This window comes from Crocodylus siamensis, chromosome 4, assembly GCF_052110815.1.
Source record: "Crocodylus siamensis isolate JL-2025a chromosome 4, ASM5211081v1, whole genome shotgun sequence".
Classification (NCBI taxonomy): Eukaryota; Metazoa; Chordata; order Crocodylia; family Crocodylidae; genus Crocodylus; species Crocodylus siamensis.
This window is the reverse complement of record NC_143398.1, coordinates 25682954-25701825: the sequence shown is the minus strand read 5'-3', so window position 1 is coordinate 25701825 and position 18872 is coordinate 25682954. Positions and strand designations below refer to the sequence as shown.

Below are 18872 nucleotides of genomic sequence, written 5' to 3'. Positions count from 1 at the left end.
AGAGCAAGGGGAAGTTTAGGAAAGGGACACACTGAGTGAGGGGAGTATGGGAAAGGGACGTGTGGAGCAGGGGGGAAAGCTCCTGTGGCTTTGAACCCAATCCAGGCTGGAGCAGAACCAGAGCTGGCATCTGTGCCCCTGGTGGAGACAGTCAGACCAGCTGCAAAGGTAAGTGGGTAGGGGGCAAGTGGGGGGGGGGAAGACACTGTGGGGGTACAGGTGGCAAGGGAGAGACATGGGGCATGGGGCAACCCGCCTGTCCCCCAGCCACTGCTTTCCCTGTAGCAGTCATTTGGGTGGGGTAGGTGGCAAGTTGAAGAGGACTATCCAATAGCTAGATTCTAGGCATGGAAAATTAAAACCAATTTATAATTGTCCATGTCTAGAATCTAATCATTGAGGGGTCATTGTGACAGGACTGGCCCTCAGAGGCAGCCTTGATGTCCCTGGTGCCACATGGATCCTGGCCTGCTCCAGCTCCTCCCTTTTCTCTCACCTGCCATGCCTTGATGGAGTAATTTTATTATAAAAAGGAAGGCTCCCCCAGGATCTCAAGAGCAAGCCCTTGTCTGTTCTTCAGCCAGCAGGTCCCTCCAGGCCCCACTGATCCCAGTCCTCAAGCACTAATTGGTGCCCTCCTGGTCCTGTCACCTGTTGCCTTAAGGACTATTCATGGTCTCCTTCTCCCCCTACAGCCACGCCAATGCCTCACAGATATTACTTCATCCACAGCTTCAGTCTTTTGTAGAGGCCTCAGCCCTCTTGGCTTTAGCCCCACTTTTCTCTGGCTGTAGGCTTTCAGCCCTGGCCCATTGATTCGGGCCCAGCTCCCTCAGCCTCAGCCTCAGCCCTCTCTTAGTATCTGGTCTCTGAGTCTTTTGGCCCTGTCTTACACCTTGTCTTAGCCCCCCTGGCATCCCTGACCCAGGGCAAGATAGCTCTTGATTCAACTCCCTCTAAAGTATTTAGGTTGCTGCCCCATGCAGCTCACAGGGTCCCAGACCCTGGAAGGGCTCTATATTGGGTGCCCCTGCAGCACCCTGTGGCCTCCAATCCATCCTTTTCAGCCACACCTGGTCCTCTGATGCTTAATCTATCAATGCATGTCAGGCAAGACCCAGGAAGTCATCCTCCTGCTTTACTCAGCCTTGGTGAGGCTGCAGCTAGAATTCTGCATCCAGTTCTGGGCTCTGCACTTTAGAAAGGATGTGGAGGAGCTTGAGAGAGTTCAGAGGAGAGCTACGTGCATGATTAGAGGACAAGAGAATATGTCTTATGAGGAGAGGCTGAGAGCCATGGGACTCTTCAGCCTGAAGAAGCGAAGGCTCGGGGGGGACTGGTGGCAGCATAAAAGTCTATAAGGGGTGTGCATCAGGAACTGGGAGAACATCTGTTCACTAGGGCACCCCAAGGGAAGACGCATCTAATGGTCACAGACTCCGGGAAGATGATTTTAGGCTGGACATAAGAAAAAACTTCACCATCTGAGTCCCTAGAGCCTGGAATGACTCCCCACTGGGGTGCAAGCGCCTACTCTGGACACTTTTAAGAAACAGTTGGATGCCTATCTTGCTGGGATCATTTGAACCCAGCTGATTTCCTGCCCCTTGGGCAGGGGGCTGGACCCAATGATCTTGTGAGGTCCCTTCCAGCCCTAATGTCTATGAAATCTGAAATCAGAACAAAAACGCAAGCCCCACTGCTTCCTGTCAGATGGCTCTCCAGCCACCCACAGGGGTTTCCATTTTGGTCTGATAGCTGGCCTGCGTTTCTCTGGTGGCTCAGCTGTGCTGCTTGTAGTTCTTTGCTCCCTTGCAACCTAGGTGCCTACCCCTTGTGCAGCTTACTGCTTGCAGCTAGTTCCTGGGGTAGTCACCCCCTACCAGGGTAGCCCTTGTCCTTTCATTATGGGTCTGTTGACTTACTGGTGGTAGCCCTCCAGCACAGGGGAGGGAAATGTATGGCCCGCGGGCCGGATACGACCCATGGAGCGTCTTTGTCTGGCCTGCGGCAGATCCCTTGGTCCTTCTTGGCTGAAGTGCCATCCAGCCCATGGTGCATCCTGCCATCTCAGGCATGCAGCAGGGCTGGGGTGACTGCAACTGGACTGCCTTTCTAGGCAGCCCAGGTGGTGGTGGCTCCTTCCAGCTGCCGCTGCCACTGGCCTCAGCCCCGTGTTACCAGCTGGGACCTGTGGGCACAGCCCCGGACACAGCCCGTCCCACCCCTGCTCCACACTGCCCACCCTTGCTGAGCAGCAGCAGTGGTGGCTGGGCAGAAGCTGCTGCTCCACCCTGGGGCAAAACGGCCCCACCCCCTCACCGCTGCCGGGCAGTTCTTGCTGCATCCGTCCGGGCTGCCCTGCAGCTCCTCTGCACTGTCACTGCTGCACCATGGGGCAGCCTGGTGGCAGCAGTGATAACAGCAGAGAGGAGTCACAGGGCAGCCTGGGCATAGACTCTGGGCAGCTCTGGGCAGCTACGGCAAGAACGACTCGGCAGTGGTGAAGGGGAGGGGCTGCCCTTCCCCTGCACCAGCAACAGCTTCTGTCCAGCCACCGCTCAGTGTGGGTGGGCAGTGCGGAGAAGCTGAGGGCTGGGCTTGGGGCAGGGCTGTGTGCATGGGTTCCGGCTGGTCTGCTTCGGCAGGGGTGAGTCTGGAGCGGGTGCAGGCCAGGTTGGGGCTGGGGCTGCATGGTGGTGGTGGTGGTGGCAGGGAAGAGCGACAGGGATCTGGGCTGTTGGGGAAGGGGTGTGCTGATCAGCTTAAGGGGGCATGTGGCTTCTCCTGGATCAGCTCCTTTGCAACCATCCCTTCTCCCCCACATGGTAAAGCCGTTAGGGCTGTATGAAATTTCAACAAGTGTTTTGTTTTGAAGCCGTTTCAATGCGTTTTGAGCTTGAAATGGTGAAATCAAAATGAAACAAAGGCTTCAAAACAGCTTTGAAATGAAATGAGGGCACTTAAAACGTTTTGGAAGTTTCAAAATATTTTGAGTTTTGAAGCAGCCCCATGGCGGGAGGCCAAGGAGAGCCAGGTCTGCATTCTGCCTCCTGCCACCGAGCTGAGCTCCATGGCGCTGGTGGAGCCGCTCGGAGTGTAGCCCTGGATCTCCCTTGGCTCCTGCCACTGGGTTGAGCTCCATGGGGCTGGTGCAGCCAAAGGGCAGCCCTGGCTTTCCCCTGCCTCCCACTGCCAGGATGCACTCCGAGTGGCTCCACCAGCCCCATGGAGCTGAGCCCGGTGGTGGGAGGCAGGGGAGAGACACTGGCCAGGGCCGTGCTCTGAGCAGCTCTATCACTTGCTCTCCCGCCACCTCCTGCCACCAGACTGAGCTCCATGGGGCTGGTGGAGTCACTCGGAGTGCAGGTGGGAGGCGGAGAGAGGCATGGCTCTGCTCTGAGGAGCTCTGCCAGCCACATGGGGCTCAGCCTGCCCTCCTGGTGCTGCTGGACTCCTCCTGGGGCATGGGCCCCCAGATTTGCATGCAGAATGACAGGAGGCGCTTCCTGCCCAGCGCCAGTCTTGGGCAGCAGCGGCAGCCTCCCATCATCCCGAGCAGATCCAGGGGGCTGCACCCCCAGGAGGAGTCGGGCACAGCCCTCTCAGGGGGGCAGGCCCCTAGATCTGCATGCAGGATGAAAGAAGACTGCCGCTGCCAGCAAGTCACATGAGTTTTGCTTGTCAGCACCTTGAGGTGCAGTTTCCCAGAAACCCCTGCACCTATCTCCTTGAAACTTGGCAGGCATCATACCCCCAGAAAGGGCTACCATCCCTGCTATTTTCATCCAAATGAGGCAAGAAATGACAAAGTTATAGGCATTTTCATTATTCCCCATGATAGCTATGGGTTACGTCGAAACAGCAAAACAGTTTTGAGACAACAAAATGGGACAGTGCTTTGAAACTTAACAAAATGATGAAATGAAACACTGTCCCTTCAAAATGGCAAAACAGAAGTCGAAATGAAACAGTGTTGTTTTGCACAGCCCTAAAAGCCATGCTAATCCCAAGGCTTGGAGGCGGCAGCCCCAGGAGCTCGCGTATATTGCACCCCTCAGCCTGGGCCCTCCAGCTGCGGCTGCTGTTGCAGGGGCTCTTTGGCTTCCATAGCAACAGCGGAGGCAGGAAGCATGGCAGGCCTGCGCCCAGGCATCCCCAGTTGCTAGGGGAAGGCAGAGCGGAGGCTCCAGTAACCGGGGCTGTGGGTGCTACAAGCCACCGCCAACAGCAGCCACAGCCCTAGGGCTCAGTGGGCCCATCTGCCCTTCCTTGCATGCGGGGAGGGCTGTCACCCTGGTGCACAGTCATACACACCCCACCATACCCATACATCCTCCCCCACAAGCCCCACACACAATCAGTCTCACCCCCCACACACACCCACAGCCCACCACACACACATCCAGCTCCCCAACCAAACCCCACACACAATATACAGGATTAAGACTTTATTTTGAACATTTTACACTACACAAACACATAAATAAGGACAAAAATATTTTTTTGAAATAAAATGCTATGTTTGATTTTTAGTATATAATTTGCATTTTTTCTGGTTCCAAGATGGCAAATGCCTCTCCCAAAAGGAGTACTTCCGGGGGCAAGGGAAAGGACTTCCAGTGGCAAAGGTCAAGGGTCAGGGGTGGGACTTCCAGTCCCAAGATGGCAACCAGAGGGTGGGACACTTGTCAAGGGGCAGGGCTACCCTTGCAGCCTTCAATAGCTCTCCAAAACTCTTTAAGCAGCCCTCCACCGAAATAACTGCACACCCCTGCTCTAGCAGGTAGCCCGCTTCCCAGCTGCCAGACCCCACGTAGCTAGTGTAGGCTGCTGCAGCATCCTCTTACAATGACAGGAGCCCTCTGACTCCCTGTTACTGTTATAGATTCATAGATGTTAGGGTCAGAAGGGACCTCAAGAGATTGAGTCTGACCCCCTGCCCTGGGTAGGAAAGAGTCCTGGGGTCACTCCAGCCAGATGCCTATCCAGCTTTCTCTTAAAGACCCCCAAGGTAGCGGAGAGCACCACCTCCCTTGGGAGCCTATTCCAAATTCTGGCCACCCTTACTGTGAAGAAGTTTTTCCTGATGTCTAGCCCAAATCTGCTGTCAGTCTGTGAACAATGTTCCTTGTTACCCCAAGAGGTGCCCTGGTGAACAGAGCATCTCCAATCCCTTGCTGCATCCCCCTAATGAATTGGTAGGCAGCCACAAGATCACTTCTCACCCTTCTCTTGCGGAGGCTGAAGAGGTCCAGGTCCCTTTGTCTCTCCCCATAGGGCTTGTTTTGTAAGCCCCTAACCATGCAAGTGCCCCTCTTTTGGACCCTCTTGAGTATCAACATCCTTCTTGAAGTATGGTGCCCAAAACTGGATGCATCACTACAATTGCAGTCTGACCAATACCACACAGAGGGGAAGTATCACCTCCTTGGATCTATTTGTCCTGCATCTGCTGATGCACGATAAAGTGCGGTTAGCGTTGCTGATGATTTCGTCACACTGATGACTCATGTTCATCTCGGAGTCTACTATGACTCCGAGATCCCTTTCCACTTCTGTGCTGCTGAGGAGGTCACTTCCTGGCCAGTCGGTTTGCTGGATATTTTTGCACCCTAGGTGCAGCACTTTGCACTTGTCCTTGTTGTACTGCATCCTATTGTGTACTGCCTACTTTTCTAACCGGTCCATGTCTGCCTGCAATTGTTTCCTACCCTCCAGAGTGTGCACTTCACCCCACAATTTAGTATCATCAGCAAACTTGAACAGAGTACACTTCACACCCACATCCAAGTCACTGATGAAGATATTGAAGAGTACAGGCCCAAGGACTGAACCCTGTGGGATCCCACTACACATCCTCCCAGGTCAATACCGACCCATCTACTACCACTCTCAGAGTGTGACCACTAAGCCAATTTGCCACCCACCAGACAGTGCAAACATCTATATCACAGCCTCTTATTTATGAGAATGGGATGAGATACTGGATCAAAGGCCTTGCTAAAGTCCAAGAAAAGGACATCCACCTCTACTCCTGCGTCTAAGCATTTTGTGACCCTGTCATAAAACGCAACCAGATTGGTCAGGCATGCTACAAATCCATGCTGGTTTCTCTGCTGCATAATTTTTCCCACTTGAGTCCCACAAATATGATCCTTCATAACCTTTTCAAAGACCTTTCCAAGGATGGAGGTGAGACTGTCTGGCCTATAATTACTCGGATCCTCCTTCCTCCCCTTCTTGAAAATAGGGACCATGTTGGCCCTTTTCCAGTCCTCCAGGACCTGACCCAAGCACCACAAGTGCTCAAACAGCCATGCCAGTGGTTCTGCTACAACACCAGCCAATTCCTTCAGTATTCTCAGATGCAGCTCATCTGGGCCTGCTGACTTGATCACATCCAGTCCATTCAAGTCAACGTTGACAGGTGGTAGGCTGGTGTCCCTCTGATGTCCATCTAAGAACCCATTCGGTGACTTATCTTGAGCCCTGTTTAGGAACACTGAGGCCAAAAACTCATTGAATAACTCAGCCTTGTCCCCCCTTTCTGTCCCTAATTGCTCCTCCTTGTTCAGGAGGGGACCTATGCTGCCCTGCGCCTTCCTATTACTCCCTACAAAGCTAAAAAAAGACTTTTTCTTGTCTTTAAACTCAGCTTTGTAGTTGCTTTGGCCTTTCTAACTGCCTCCCTGCAAGTGCAGGCCAAGTAGGTATTCTCCTCCTTGGTAGCTTCCCCCTGCTTTCACTGCCTATATGCCTTCTTTTTTGCCCTTAGGCTCCCCTGGATTTCCCTGTTTAACCAAGGAAGTTTTTGGCTTCTTTTCCCTTGTACTAGGATAGTCTCCCCCTGTGCCTGAAGGATTGCTGTCTTTAGGAATGACCACCCTTTGTGGACTCCCATCTTGCCAATACTCTTCTCTTGCAGTGCGACATTGACTAGACTCCTAAGCACACTGAAGTTAGCTTTCCTTCCTAAAGTCAAGCACTTCCACTCTACTAGTTATCTTACCCACCCTATGCCATCATCTTAAAGTTGAAGTTGTTTTGAATTTGGGTAAGTACAACACTTACTGTATGGTCCTTTGGAAACAGCTACCAACTGGTACAGATTAGAAAAGCCCCCCACAGTTGCTCTAACCTGCCCTATGCCTAGAGCTCAAGTGCAGGAAGCAGAGAGGCTGGACATTTAGCTGCACATTTTGATAAAAATGAAAGTTAATACCTTCATTATCAGTAGGTTTCAGAGCCAACAGTGAAACAAATAGCTCAGGTCTATGTCAGTTCTTGCTGCAAGCTGCAAGTAGACTCATAACTGAACAAACAACATTTTTAAGTTGAAACTTAAATTCTGTAGAAATCCCTGGTATGAACCGAAATTCTGTTTGCTCACATTTCCCACACCATCACTTGCGACTCTGGTGTATCTTGATTAGCAGTTACATGCTAGAGAGGCATAGCTCACTAGGCACTAGATTGAAAACATTTTTGTGGAATCAGTTTTCTCCTGAATATGGCTGGTAGTTAAATTCTCCATACAAAAATGCTGATGTGACAACTTCAGGCTGAACAGAAATGCATTTATTAACTGAAGTCCCTGGAAAGCAACACATCCCTAGACTAGTGTGAATTCACCTGTTATTCTCATGGGGTCTTCTTCCCCACTTTAAAAACACCTATAATGAATTGTTTTAAGAGTTCTCTCATAGAAGAATAAAATGCTAAATGATGCTTCCTGACCACTGTGGCTAGATTAGCTGGACAAAAGCTGACAGAAACAATTTAGATAGAATCACGTTTAAAGTGCAAGTAAATTTGGTTCCCAGCCCAATGTGGATAGAGGTTATGGCCCTGCCTATGCTACTAATGCAAACTGGTTCTATGCAGTTGTTTCCTCCCCTTGTTACATCCTGGTTTCAGTTTGTAGCATAGACTATTTCAAAGTCTATTGCAGGTATTAACTAACTAGTGCAGCGCAGACGCAGAGCGTTTTTGTCCTTAGATTCACCTCTCTTCTCCATTATAAATATACTCCCATAATTCAGTACGGCACCAGCAATTGTGTTTAATCTTTGCTACCATTTAATCTTCATCTGCTGTTTTTCCCCAGCAAACTGTAATTTAGAATCACTTTGTTTAGCATAGTACTACCTTCTATTAATACTCCAAAGTGTTCTAACATTCCAATATTTCATTACAGATATGACTTCAGATACTTTCACCTAAGCTAAATTAAATCATTATTCAAGCTCTGACATGTTGTCAGATGCAACTGGGGAGCTTGGGGCAGGGGGAGGGGAAAGATGCTGATGATTAAAAATTCTGTCTGAGCAAATCATCATTAATCAGGCTGCTGAAGTTTTGACAATGCACTAGCCAAAGCCTTCGACAGAGAAATGTCATGACTTTTAAAAACTGAACCCCCGTAGGATTTCTTTTTCCCAGCTTGTTTTCCAGTTTTCTGCAACTGTTCAGACAATGTACTTTTTCTTCTTTTGATCATTTATAACTATTCGCTTTTATTCCTGATTGTGCCTACACTACACTAGATAGGGAGAATGCAAAGAAAGATGGAGGCCCTTCCCCAGACATTCTAAAACAGTAACCTGGGGGGTCGCAAGAATATATGAAAGATTTGTGAACAAACTTTAAAAATGGATTCTCCTTTTAAGGAGAAAAATGTGGGAAGCGATGGCTTTCCCTTGTAGGCTGGCAGAGTTGCAGCCTGCAAGGGGCTGTTTGGAGGCCCCCATGCCCCACTCACACTCCACCCTGCCCCACACTCACTTCCTGCCCCACACACTAGGAGGCTGGGGCCTGGGTGCAGGGGGCAGCAGGCTGGGAATGAGGGGCACTGGATCAGGACTGGCCAATATTTACAAATGGGTCCTGGTACAAAAAAGGTTGAGAATCACTGGTCTAAAGATAGAGACGGTGGGTAAAGCAAGGCAGTGATTACTAAGGCTATGTGAAAAGGCGCCGTTCCGTTTCGACTTGCATTTCGACAGAACTGCATTTCATTTCAACTCAAAACCGGTTCTGTTTCGTCAAAACCATTTTGCTGTTTTGACACTTTTGACATTCACCCATAGGCTATAATGGGGAAGCTCAAAACAGCTTATAAACTTTGTCATTTCTGGCCTGGTTTGGATGAAACTTTTAGGAATGGTAGCCCCTTCTGAGGGCATGAAGCCTGCCAAGTTTCAAGGAGATAGGTGCAGGAGGTTTGGGAAAACTGCACCTCAAATTCTTGAAAGCAAAACTCATGTCACGTGTATGTGTTAAGCCACAGCAGGGTCAAAACTGCAGGCTTGCTAGCTCCTGCTGAGGCCACGAAGCCTGCCAAGTTTCAAGGAGACAGGTGCAAGGGTTTTGGGGAAACTGCACCTCAAGCTGCACACAAGCAAAACTCATGATGCAGGTGACACTGTGTTAAGGTGCAGCAGGGTGAAAGCTGCAGGCCTGCTAGGCCTGGCTGCGGCCACGAAGCCTGCCAGCTGTCAAGGAGATAGGTGCAGGGGGAGTCTGGGTTCTGGGGTCCTGCACCCCTAGCTGCTGACAGGCAAAACTCATGACATGGGTGCTTGCGAGGGACCTCAGGAAAGGATGACAGTCACTGGCCAGCTACACAGTCAAAAATGAGAGAAGTCCTTCCCCTTTCCTCTCCTTACTTTAGTTTCTGTTTCCCTGCAAGCAAGCCCAGCTTGAGCTTTGTAACTGAACGTTTCAAAATTTTTTACGTTTCAACTTGCCTCATTTCGTTTCAAGGCTGTTTCAAAGCTCTCCGTTTCATTTTGATTTTGCTGTTTCAAGCTCGAAATGAGTTGAAACAGCATTGAAATGAAATTGCTGGCAAAGTTTCACACAGACCTAGTGATTAGCTGTGTCCTGGCAAGATCAAGTTTTAAGGACATAATAACTAACAATTGTATGTAGCGCTAATCCCGAAGGTCCAAATGTCCCCATACCTATGCTGCCTGTATTGCATTAGGGATGGGCCCTTGGAAAAAATTTAAGTGGAGAAAAAGTGGTTTAGAAAAGGTGTTTCATGATCAAGGGTGATAGGCAAGAAGGTGAAAGGAAGTTCCTGAAGCAATGGTGTTCTGAGACTAGCATGTTTTTTGTTGGAGCACAGCAGGTGCGAGCTGGGTGAGTGATCCTGGTTTTCTGTTTAAAAATCACACATTCTGATACAAACTGCAAATTCTCTGATTAAAAACCCCCAAGTCCATGTTTTTCCATGATTAAAATCAAGTGCCACTATATATGTCAGGTATCAGCTGAACACTGTTTCATTGATATATTTACAATGTTAAAGCAATTTGGAAACCTACCAGTGCCTCAATCACTGTAATACAATTCTAAATACCTGTACATTTTGGTGTTTCATTTTTTGGGTTTTTATCATGGAAAATCAGAGCTCCCTCCGCCCCTTTGCTGACCAGGATGCAGGTCTAGCTGTAACTGTCTTCCCTCCCTCCCCCCACAGCCTCTTTCTGGCACAGAGCAGCCCTGATATGCCAGTGCCCTGCCCATGCCATTGCCCCTCACTCCCAAGCCACAGTCCCCCAGCCCTGCCAGGGACCCTCATTCCCCACCCACAGCTCCCCAAACCCCCAGTCCTGCTGGAAGGGGGCCTCAGCTGCCAGGGCTATGGTTGCAGCCCCCCCGCCAGCCCAGTAGTGGCTCCCCCTCCCCCACGGGCAGCAAGGCTGGAGTGGAGCCCATGGCAAGTGCAGGATGCGGCTCCCTGCGCTGCTGCCCTTCCCCGGGGCCTCCACAGCCGGGGGGGAGCAGAGTGAGGCAGGGAGCCCTGTACCCACATGGCAGCAGCGGCGGCAGCAGCAGCAGCAGCAGCAGCAGCAGGGGGCCTTTTTTTTTTTTTTTTTCCCCTGTTTTTTTGCACCGGTCCTGGAAGTACTGCAATACCAGGTCAATGCATGGAGTGGATGGAGCACGCTCCGGTTCCACCACCCAATACCAAAAAGAATCTGCTCAATATAGACCTCCTATGGAGGACATATCAGAGACAATTACCAAGCCATTGTGGTGATCAGGGTATTATTTTCTTGCCCACCACCAACCCCGCTGCTGCTGCTGCTGCTGCTGCTGCTGCTGCTGGGCAGGCAGGGGGAGCCTCGCCATGTTGACGCGGGGCTTCGGGTTGTGGCACCTGTCCCGTCAGGGCAGGATGGGGCGCCGTGTACTGGACCTCCCCGTCTCGCTCCCGGGACCGAGGCCCCTCTCGCTCGGTCGCCTTGGCTCCCTCCCCCGCCGCCCGGCTTTGATTCATGGCACTGCGAGCGGGGGGGCACCGCAGACTCCCCTTCCCGGCAGCCCTACCCTGCGCCGGAGAAACGAAAGCGGAGCGCAACCAGCGCGCATGCGCACATTCTCCCCTCCCCCCAATCATCTCCCCACGCCTGGTTCATGGGTTCTGCCCAATGGGGGCAGCGCCTGCGGCCGCCACCCTTGTGACGTCACAGTCCCTTCGCCTTTGCCAGGAAAGCGAGTCTCACGAAACAGAACGTGAGCCGTCTACCAGCCTCGGCCCCACCCCTCTCCCGAGCCGAGCATGCGCGAGACGCTGGCCCCGCCCGCTACCTTGCGTGACCTCACGCCCCCGGCCCAATCCAAGAGAGGCCTCGTTCCTGGGCCCGTGATGTCACGGCCCCGCCCCCGGGTGCGCGGCGCTGGGGTAGCGGCGGGCTGTGGGGAAGTCCAGTTGTGCAGTGGCGGCGGCGGCAGCGGCGTGTGGGGCCGGGCCGGGCCGGGCCGGGCCATGGCGGGCGCCGAGTTCAGCATCCTGCTGGCCACTGACTCCTATAAGGTGCGGGCAGGCGGGCGTGCGGGTGGGTGGGTCCTGCCGGGCGCCCAACCGTGCTCCGCAGCACGCGGCCCTCGGGGGGGCTGCCGGGCCCCCGCGCAGTGAAAGTGAAAGCCGCGGGCGGGCCGCGGGGAGGCTCCCGCGGGCGGCGGCCCCGGCCGGGCTGGGGCTGCCGGAGTGCTCGCGAGTGCCCGGCTTGGGGCGGCCTCTGCGGGGATACAGGCGCGCTGCGGACGCGGGGCGGGCGTGGCCGCCTGGCCCCGGCCTGGCCCTAGCGCGCGTGCCGCGGGGCGGCTCCCCCGGGGGCGGCGGCCGGAGCCGTGCAGGTGCGTCTTGAAGCCCCCTGGCGCGACAGGTGCTTTTGCTCCTTTCCGGAGTCTGCTGAACCTGGCTGTGCTGCCTGTCCCGGCACGCTTTGCAGTGGGAACCAACGTGCCTTGTTGCCAGTTTGAAACCCTGTCTCCAGCCACTGTGGGTCCGCGGCTTGTCGTGCTGCCTCTTCTGTAATGAGATATCCCAGGCTGGGGATGTCACACTTGCTGTGATCCCTGGGAGGATCTGCTTCCCACCTGGGTGAGCAGCCTCAGATCTGGCACAGCACAGCTGTGGCTCCCATGGCGTGTCCTGTGTGGCTTGTGGCATCAGCAGCCCAGGAGCTGGGGCCGCAGCAGTGGTGATGGATGAAGTGGCCAAAGGGCAGCTGTATCAGCCCTCACTTGCCATCCTGCTTTCAATGGCCGTATCTACTGAAGCCCCAGGGTTCTTCAGCACTCGCACCCCCAGCTCCCAGTGGCCTGTTGAGAGTCCAGCTGGCCAGACTGAGTTGCTCCATAGGCCAGATCTAACTCATGGGCCTTATGTTTGACAGCCCTGCCCTAACGCTGAAGTTGCTGTCAGAGGAGTTACACTAGTAGCAGCAAGTCTGAGTGCTAACGCACCAAGAGGCCAATTTGTTCCAGCTACTGTGAAATGCTGCTGGTATTGCTTACTGTACCTGTTCCATAAACTCTGACAGCTGTGGATGTTTTAAGGGAAGATTTATGTAGGATGCATCATAGTTTAAAACTCATAGTTTGGATAACACTTCTCACTGCAGTTAGAGCAGCTGTTTCCAATCTGTGGTACAGGTACCACCAGTGGTACACAGACAACCTGTCAGTGGTATGCTTTAACAGATGATTTATTATAATTACTTTATCACAAAAATTTGCTGGTGGTACTTACGGTTGTATCGTTTTAAACTGGTGGTGTGCAATCTGTCAGAGTTTGGGAACTGCTGAGTTAGAACATCCTCTGTTGTCACAGCAAATGCAGTTGGGAGCTGCTTTCCTTCATTATTTTCATAAGTAAGAAGTGTAACTTGCAGATGTGCCTGCATCTCCTCTCTGGTGCCTGTGTCTTTGGATTGTGCTTAAATGATTTCCTGGGTCTTGGTGGATAACACAAGCTGCATTACTTCTCTCCTCCTTGGACTATGCTATCACTTTTCTAATCGATCAGATTTATTCAGTGGAAGCATTTTTGTAGCAATCTCACAAAAACATCTGGCAGTTCATAAAATCCAGCTTTAAAAAAATTGCAAACCCCACTATTTTTAGTACTAGAGTATTTATCAGGGGAACTGTCATGTGCACTACTAACATGTCTGTCAGTAATATAAAGGAATCCTGTAATATTAGATGGATTGGGGAACCTCTGAAGAAGCTGTCTCCAGTTGAGATGTTTACCTCCTAATCCTATCCCAGTGACTGAGTTCTAAGCAATTGCTGTCAGTCACATGTGGGAATGTTTTCTCTATGTTTTGAGAAAAGCCACATACATAGGACAGCCAGTTTGCCCTCACTGGGGCTCAGTTTTCTGTGTGTACCAAGGTGAGATCAATAACTGCCTGTGCTACCTTTAACCACCCATGAATTTGAATTTGATAATGAGGCTTCATTATCATGAGTGTCTTTGAATGGTACTAGCATGTAGGGCTTGGGGTGGGGTGAAATTTGGGAGCTCACCCTTTATTTGTGCAGGAGTTTAATGCCATGAACTATGAAATGAACCCTGAAATAACTTGGCTATCAGGGATTACTGTGTTGACATTAGCAAGTTGTCACTTTCTCCTGTATTTGTTTTTGTACAGCATGGCGGGAAGGTCACTTCTGGTCCTAGGAATGTTAGAAACTAGGAACTGAAGTTTTAATGGTTTTGATGCCATTTGCATGGCATTGTGTTGCCATGCTCACTATCAGTATTTTAAGTAGTTTTAGATGGTGGTTGACATCTGCTGGATGAATTTCAGACCTTTGTAGACTGGACACAGCTTTTTCTTGGTGTTGACCTTGCATTATGAACTGGGTCTGTGGAAATATGCAACAAATGGTACTAGATTTTTAAGTAGATAACTTAGTTACACTGACTGTCTTCCATTGATCCATGTAGCAGGGCACTAGGGTGCCTGCTACTGGTAATGGTAATGGTAACATGGGCTTAGCTGCCACTCAATAGGGCAGCACAGATGTGCATTGCTAAAGCAACTGATTGTGTCAGCTGACCGCCAGGGGGCAGGGCCTGGCCTTGATAAACAGAGGATGCTGAGGCCAGAGTTCAGTTCCCCTCTGGCTTCCTAAGGAGTAAGAGCTCTGCTAGAGTGAGCAGGGCAGTGTTGTGCACCAGCATGCGGATACAGGGTGGAGAGGACCCTGACAGGGATGAGAGAAGGTTAGCCAGGTTGGCTTAAGATTTACGTTGTAGCCGAGTTTTGGGTTGTTGTGATTATTAGACTGGAGGACCAGGCGAGACTGTAGGGGTGGAGGAGGCCTCATCAGGAGCTCTCCAGTAAAGTGGAGGTGCTCCTGGCACCACTGAGGTTGCCGCGATGTGGGGGTGTCCTGACCCCAGCCCAGTGTGGGCAGTTTCGGGAAGAGCTCAGTAGGGTGCAGGCCCAGGAAGGCGGGTCTGAGAGTGGGGGGGATCCCAACCCCAGCCCAGCGGGGCGATATTGAGATGAGCCCCAATTGGGAAGAGACCGAGAAGGTGGGTCTGGGGCCAGGTGAGGCTGAGGTCGCCTGAGCCCCAACTGTGGGAAGCCGACGTTGGGTGCAGAAGGCCCCAGTGCGGGCTGGGGGGTCGGGGGGGGGGGCGCGAGGAGCACGGGCAAGGGGTCCCAGTGCAGGCTGGGGGGGCACGAGGAGCGTGGGCAAGGGGCCCCAGTGTGGGCGGGGGGGAAGGGGGGGCGCGAATATTTTGGAGCAGACCCTGGGAGAGGGCATGTATATTGGACATTGGATAGGCCCCGGGAGAAGGTGCGTAGATTGGACATCAGGAAGAGCCCCAGTGGGGCACGGCCTGTGAGGGGAAAGCCCCGGGGGGTGGGGGGGGTGAGCCCAGTGGAAGGCCCCCAGAGAGAAGGAATGAGTAGATCGAGTAGGCCCGAGAAAGAGCGGGCTACTTAGAACGGAATCCCGGTATAGCGAGACCAGCCCCATGCCAAGGAGGGCAGGAAGGCAGCCTCCCATTAATAATAATAATAATAATAAGATCAAAGATGTGGCAGGTGAGAGAGAGGCTGCACTCAAGACCCAGGTTGGCACGGTAGGCAAGGGCACTAGGGGAGGGCATGGCACCCCTAGGGATGGTCCTGCCACAATCCGTTAATATAAATATTTTGATAACAAAGGAAAAATAGTGGGAGAAATAAATTATTCCTGTGCTTCACATTATTGCATTGTTTTCACTCTCCATGCTGTGTATGACCTGCTTTCTGGTAAACTTGCACATACTTTGCTTTCTCATTACTACCCCTAGTATATAGTCCTGCTCTGCTGACTCTGCCTACCTCATTCTCAAGGTGTGGGACAGCCTCTTAGACATACTGCAGTAATGGGCATTCTGTAATAGTGGGGCAGGTGTCTTGCAGGTAAGTGAATACCATCTTTGTTTTAGCGTGTTGTTCTTTTATTGTGAAACAAAGCTTTCAGGGGTGTCCTAAATGTGTTATTGCACTGAAGAGTCATTTAAAGATGCTTATAGCAAAGAAGTGTCTATTCATTTTTGGCAAACTTAATTGCAAAGTATCATGACTTCCATGTCAGTGCTCTTTTAAGACTTGTTGAAGCAATGATAGCATCTGAGAGTTGATGTGGTGGTGTAGTTATCTGTAGTGAAACACCACACCATGTAATAGCTGAAATGGGTGGAGGGGGGACCCCTTCTAATGTAAGATACTATATTTTCTCATATGACACATGCCCCTTTTCGTTGGGGGGGTCCTAAGCATGGAAGCTGCTTTTGTTGGAAAAGGAGTAAGTGTGGAAGTACTGTGCATGCCACGCAGCTGCCAAGATAGCTGTTGCTTTGGCCTGCTCAATAAATTGAAGGGGCAGAGTCCTGTATTACCCTTGTCATAGCCATAGCTGTTGGCAGAGCTCTGTAACTTGTGCCCAAAGTATCGGTGCTTTCTATAGAGCAAGCTTGTCTAACATATGGCCTGTGGGCTGCCATGCGGCCTGCCAAGCTGTTTTGAGGCCCGAGGTGCTGTGATAAGAATTGAAAGTAAACACTACTTTCGTTTGTGGGGGGGGACTGATGTGATACCACTTCATGTGAGATCTTTGAATATGGCTCGCCAGCCCACTGGGTGATAAAAAGTTCATGATCCAGCCCCACATTAAAAAAGGTTAGACACCCCTGCTGTAGAGGAACCTACATAAAAAAACTACTGACACTAAAGAACTAATAGTCTTGTTACTGCCCTTGCAAGAGTTTGGGGCCTAATCTGGTATGACCTCAAATAAGTCCTCCTGGGAACTTAGGGCCCAGGAAATTTGGAATTGCAGGGGATGGATAGTTCACCACACCAGGAAGTTCCTGATGCTATGGTTCCTGGATACTTTGTTTCCAGGAGGACTTACTCTGTCTCACAGTTGGCCCTGACTGGAAAAAAATGTTTTTGGAAGGCTGAATGTCGAGGGGTGTATGTGCGCGCTGTTTGGGGACATGTTTTTGCAATTCAGTATATTGGCGGGGGGAGGTATGAGAACACTGGTTCTGAACATTTCTGGCCTATGGCAGCACTACTGAATGAGTAATGCACTCTAAGCAACATCCTCCTTTCTGATCAGCCTTAGTTTTATGTCTTCAATTTCCTGTGGCTAAAAGCCATGTCCAAGAGTCTCATGGGCAACATCACCTGTGAGCTGGGAATAGGAGACCACTGAATAAAAGGGTTGCTGGCCTGCCTACTTCTGTAAGTTTCATGCATTGCAAACTGTTTCAGGAACAACTTTTAAGTCCTCTGTTTTGTCAGTGATCTCTGTCATTTTTCCATATCCCTGTATTTTCAGGGCTTCATGCAACACCCCTCTTCCCCCCCCATTCAGTGTGCTTTGTACCGGTGGCTTTGTCTACACATCATCCTTCCCATCCCACTTGTGCTTTCTCCACTATGCTAAAGTCTCTGCCTATCATAGCTTCCAGGTCATGGGAACTCCAGTTTCTCATTTTCCTAGTTCAGCCTTTCTCTGCCACCTGCCAGGGACTGTTTGGATATTCCAGTTCCCCATAATATTGGCCTTTCTTTTCCCCAGGTAGGAGGTTCTGTGTGCCCTTCATTCACCCCTTCCTCCCTTTGAGAGTTTTTTTGGATGCCGTCTAGATTGTTACTCCCAAATTCTGATGCCAGGTGTTCTGGCCTCCTTCCCATTCTTATTTCACTTCTTTTGATGTAAGAGATAAGTCAAAACGCTGCCAGAGATCAGCTGACTACAGATGGAAGGGTCTTGTTATGGTAATAGTGGTTGGCACCTGCTGATTCTTTGCTCCAAACACCATTATAAAGCTAGTGAAACCTGTTCAGGCTGATAAACAAATGAAAGGGTTCCTATGCTTTCCCATTTCTCCATTCTGGTTTTCTAGTTTTCACCAAAATCAGCAGAATTCTGCTTAAAATGTACTTGACCATAGTTTCAGAAAACAGTGCACAAAACATGCTCAGCTCAAAGGAGTTTGAGCTGTTATGCAGCCAGACTTCATTTTGCACAGGTAATTGCTAATTTAGTTTTTACCAGCGTATTATCCTGCTTCTGTATGGAATATTCTGTAAATTAAATCATACAGGGATAAGTTGCCCTGCGAGTACTGCAGAGGCAGAGTTCTTTCACTAGTTAGGCTGCTAATGAGGTTTTTTTTCTTCAAATAGATATTTTTTGGATCCTCGTAATCAAGCTTGTTAGCTATTTTAATCCTTTAATTTTGTATATTAAAAACTCATTGTTGTCTCACTTCTTGGTTTCTATCTACCTACTAACTCTGTACCAATAGTGTGGTGGCATTTGCTATTCAAAATGTTTTATAGGCACTTAACACTCAAGGTGAATGCCTGATTGGTTGAACATTCTTTAGTACTTCATAAAGGAAACATGAGTGTAAAGAGCAAGAAAAAGGTATGTCATTTAGTTTTTGTTTCTTTGTGCTTGCTTAGTAATTATACCCACAGACTATTCTTGCCCAGCTGCTCAGAGGGTTTTTTCCCCCCTTTTCATTATTCTGCAACAGGAAACTTGGATTTTCCCCAAACTAGCCTTTCTTTGAGTAGCAAGTCTTACAAAGTATCTAGTCCCTTTTACACCCTCCCTGTTTTCTACAGTAGTATTTTAAGCCATGTTTGTGCTGTAAACTGTTCCAAACCTAATGTCATAAAGACTAAAGGAACACTGAAACCAATTCCTAAATTATTGGTTTAAATATTTATTTTCTTGTCTTAAGGGATCCATACCCCTATAGGAAACCAGGCAGCTAACTGTTTCCAAAAGAACAGAGTAAGCAAACAGGTTCCCTCCCACCCCCAAATCTTTCAGTACAGTGACGGGAGGTGCTTATAGAATATATGAATTACCACAATGACCTGTGTTGGCAGAGTTCCAGAAGATTAATTTTACTTAATTCAACAAAAGCACTCCGTCTGTCCATCTGTCTCTTTTTTGCTCCATCCCAAGTGAGATTCACACTTGTGCCTCTGAATCTGTAGGAAGTCAGGTCAGCTGTCTTGCTGCTGTGC

At 50.4% G+C, this 18872-nt stretch overlaps 1 protein-coding gene and 1 pseudogene across 1 annotated transcript in view; one reads left to right on the top strand and one right to left on the bottom strand.

The window, feature by feature from the left end:
- Window positions 1–10895: 10895 nt before the first annotated feature.
- Window positions 10896–11062, bottom strand: LOC149865571 (U2 spliceosomal RNA; annotated as a pseudogene).
- A 608-nt stretch (window positions 11063–11670) lies between these two features.
- The window catches only part of NAMPT (nicotinamide phosphoribosyltransferase), a 43308-nt gene continuing 36106 nt past the window's right edge, over window positions 11671–18872 (top strand). Inside the window, exon 1 of the mRNA XM_090042022.1 lies at window positions 11671–11830. Coding sequence (XP_089898148.1) covers window positions 11783–11830 — 48 coding nt within the window. The 5' untranslated portion in view covers window positions 11671–11782. The remainder of the gene's footprint in view (window positions 11831–18872) is intronic.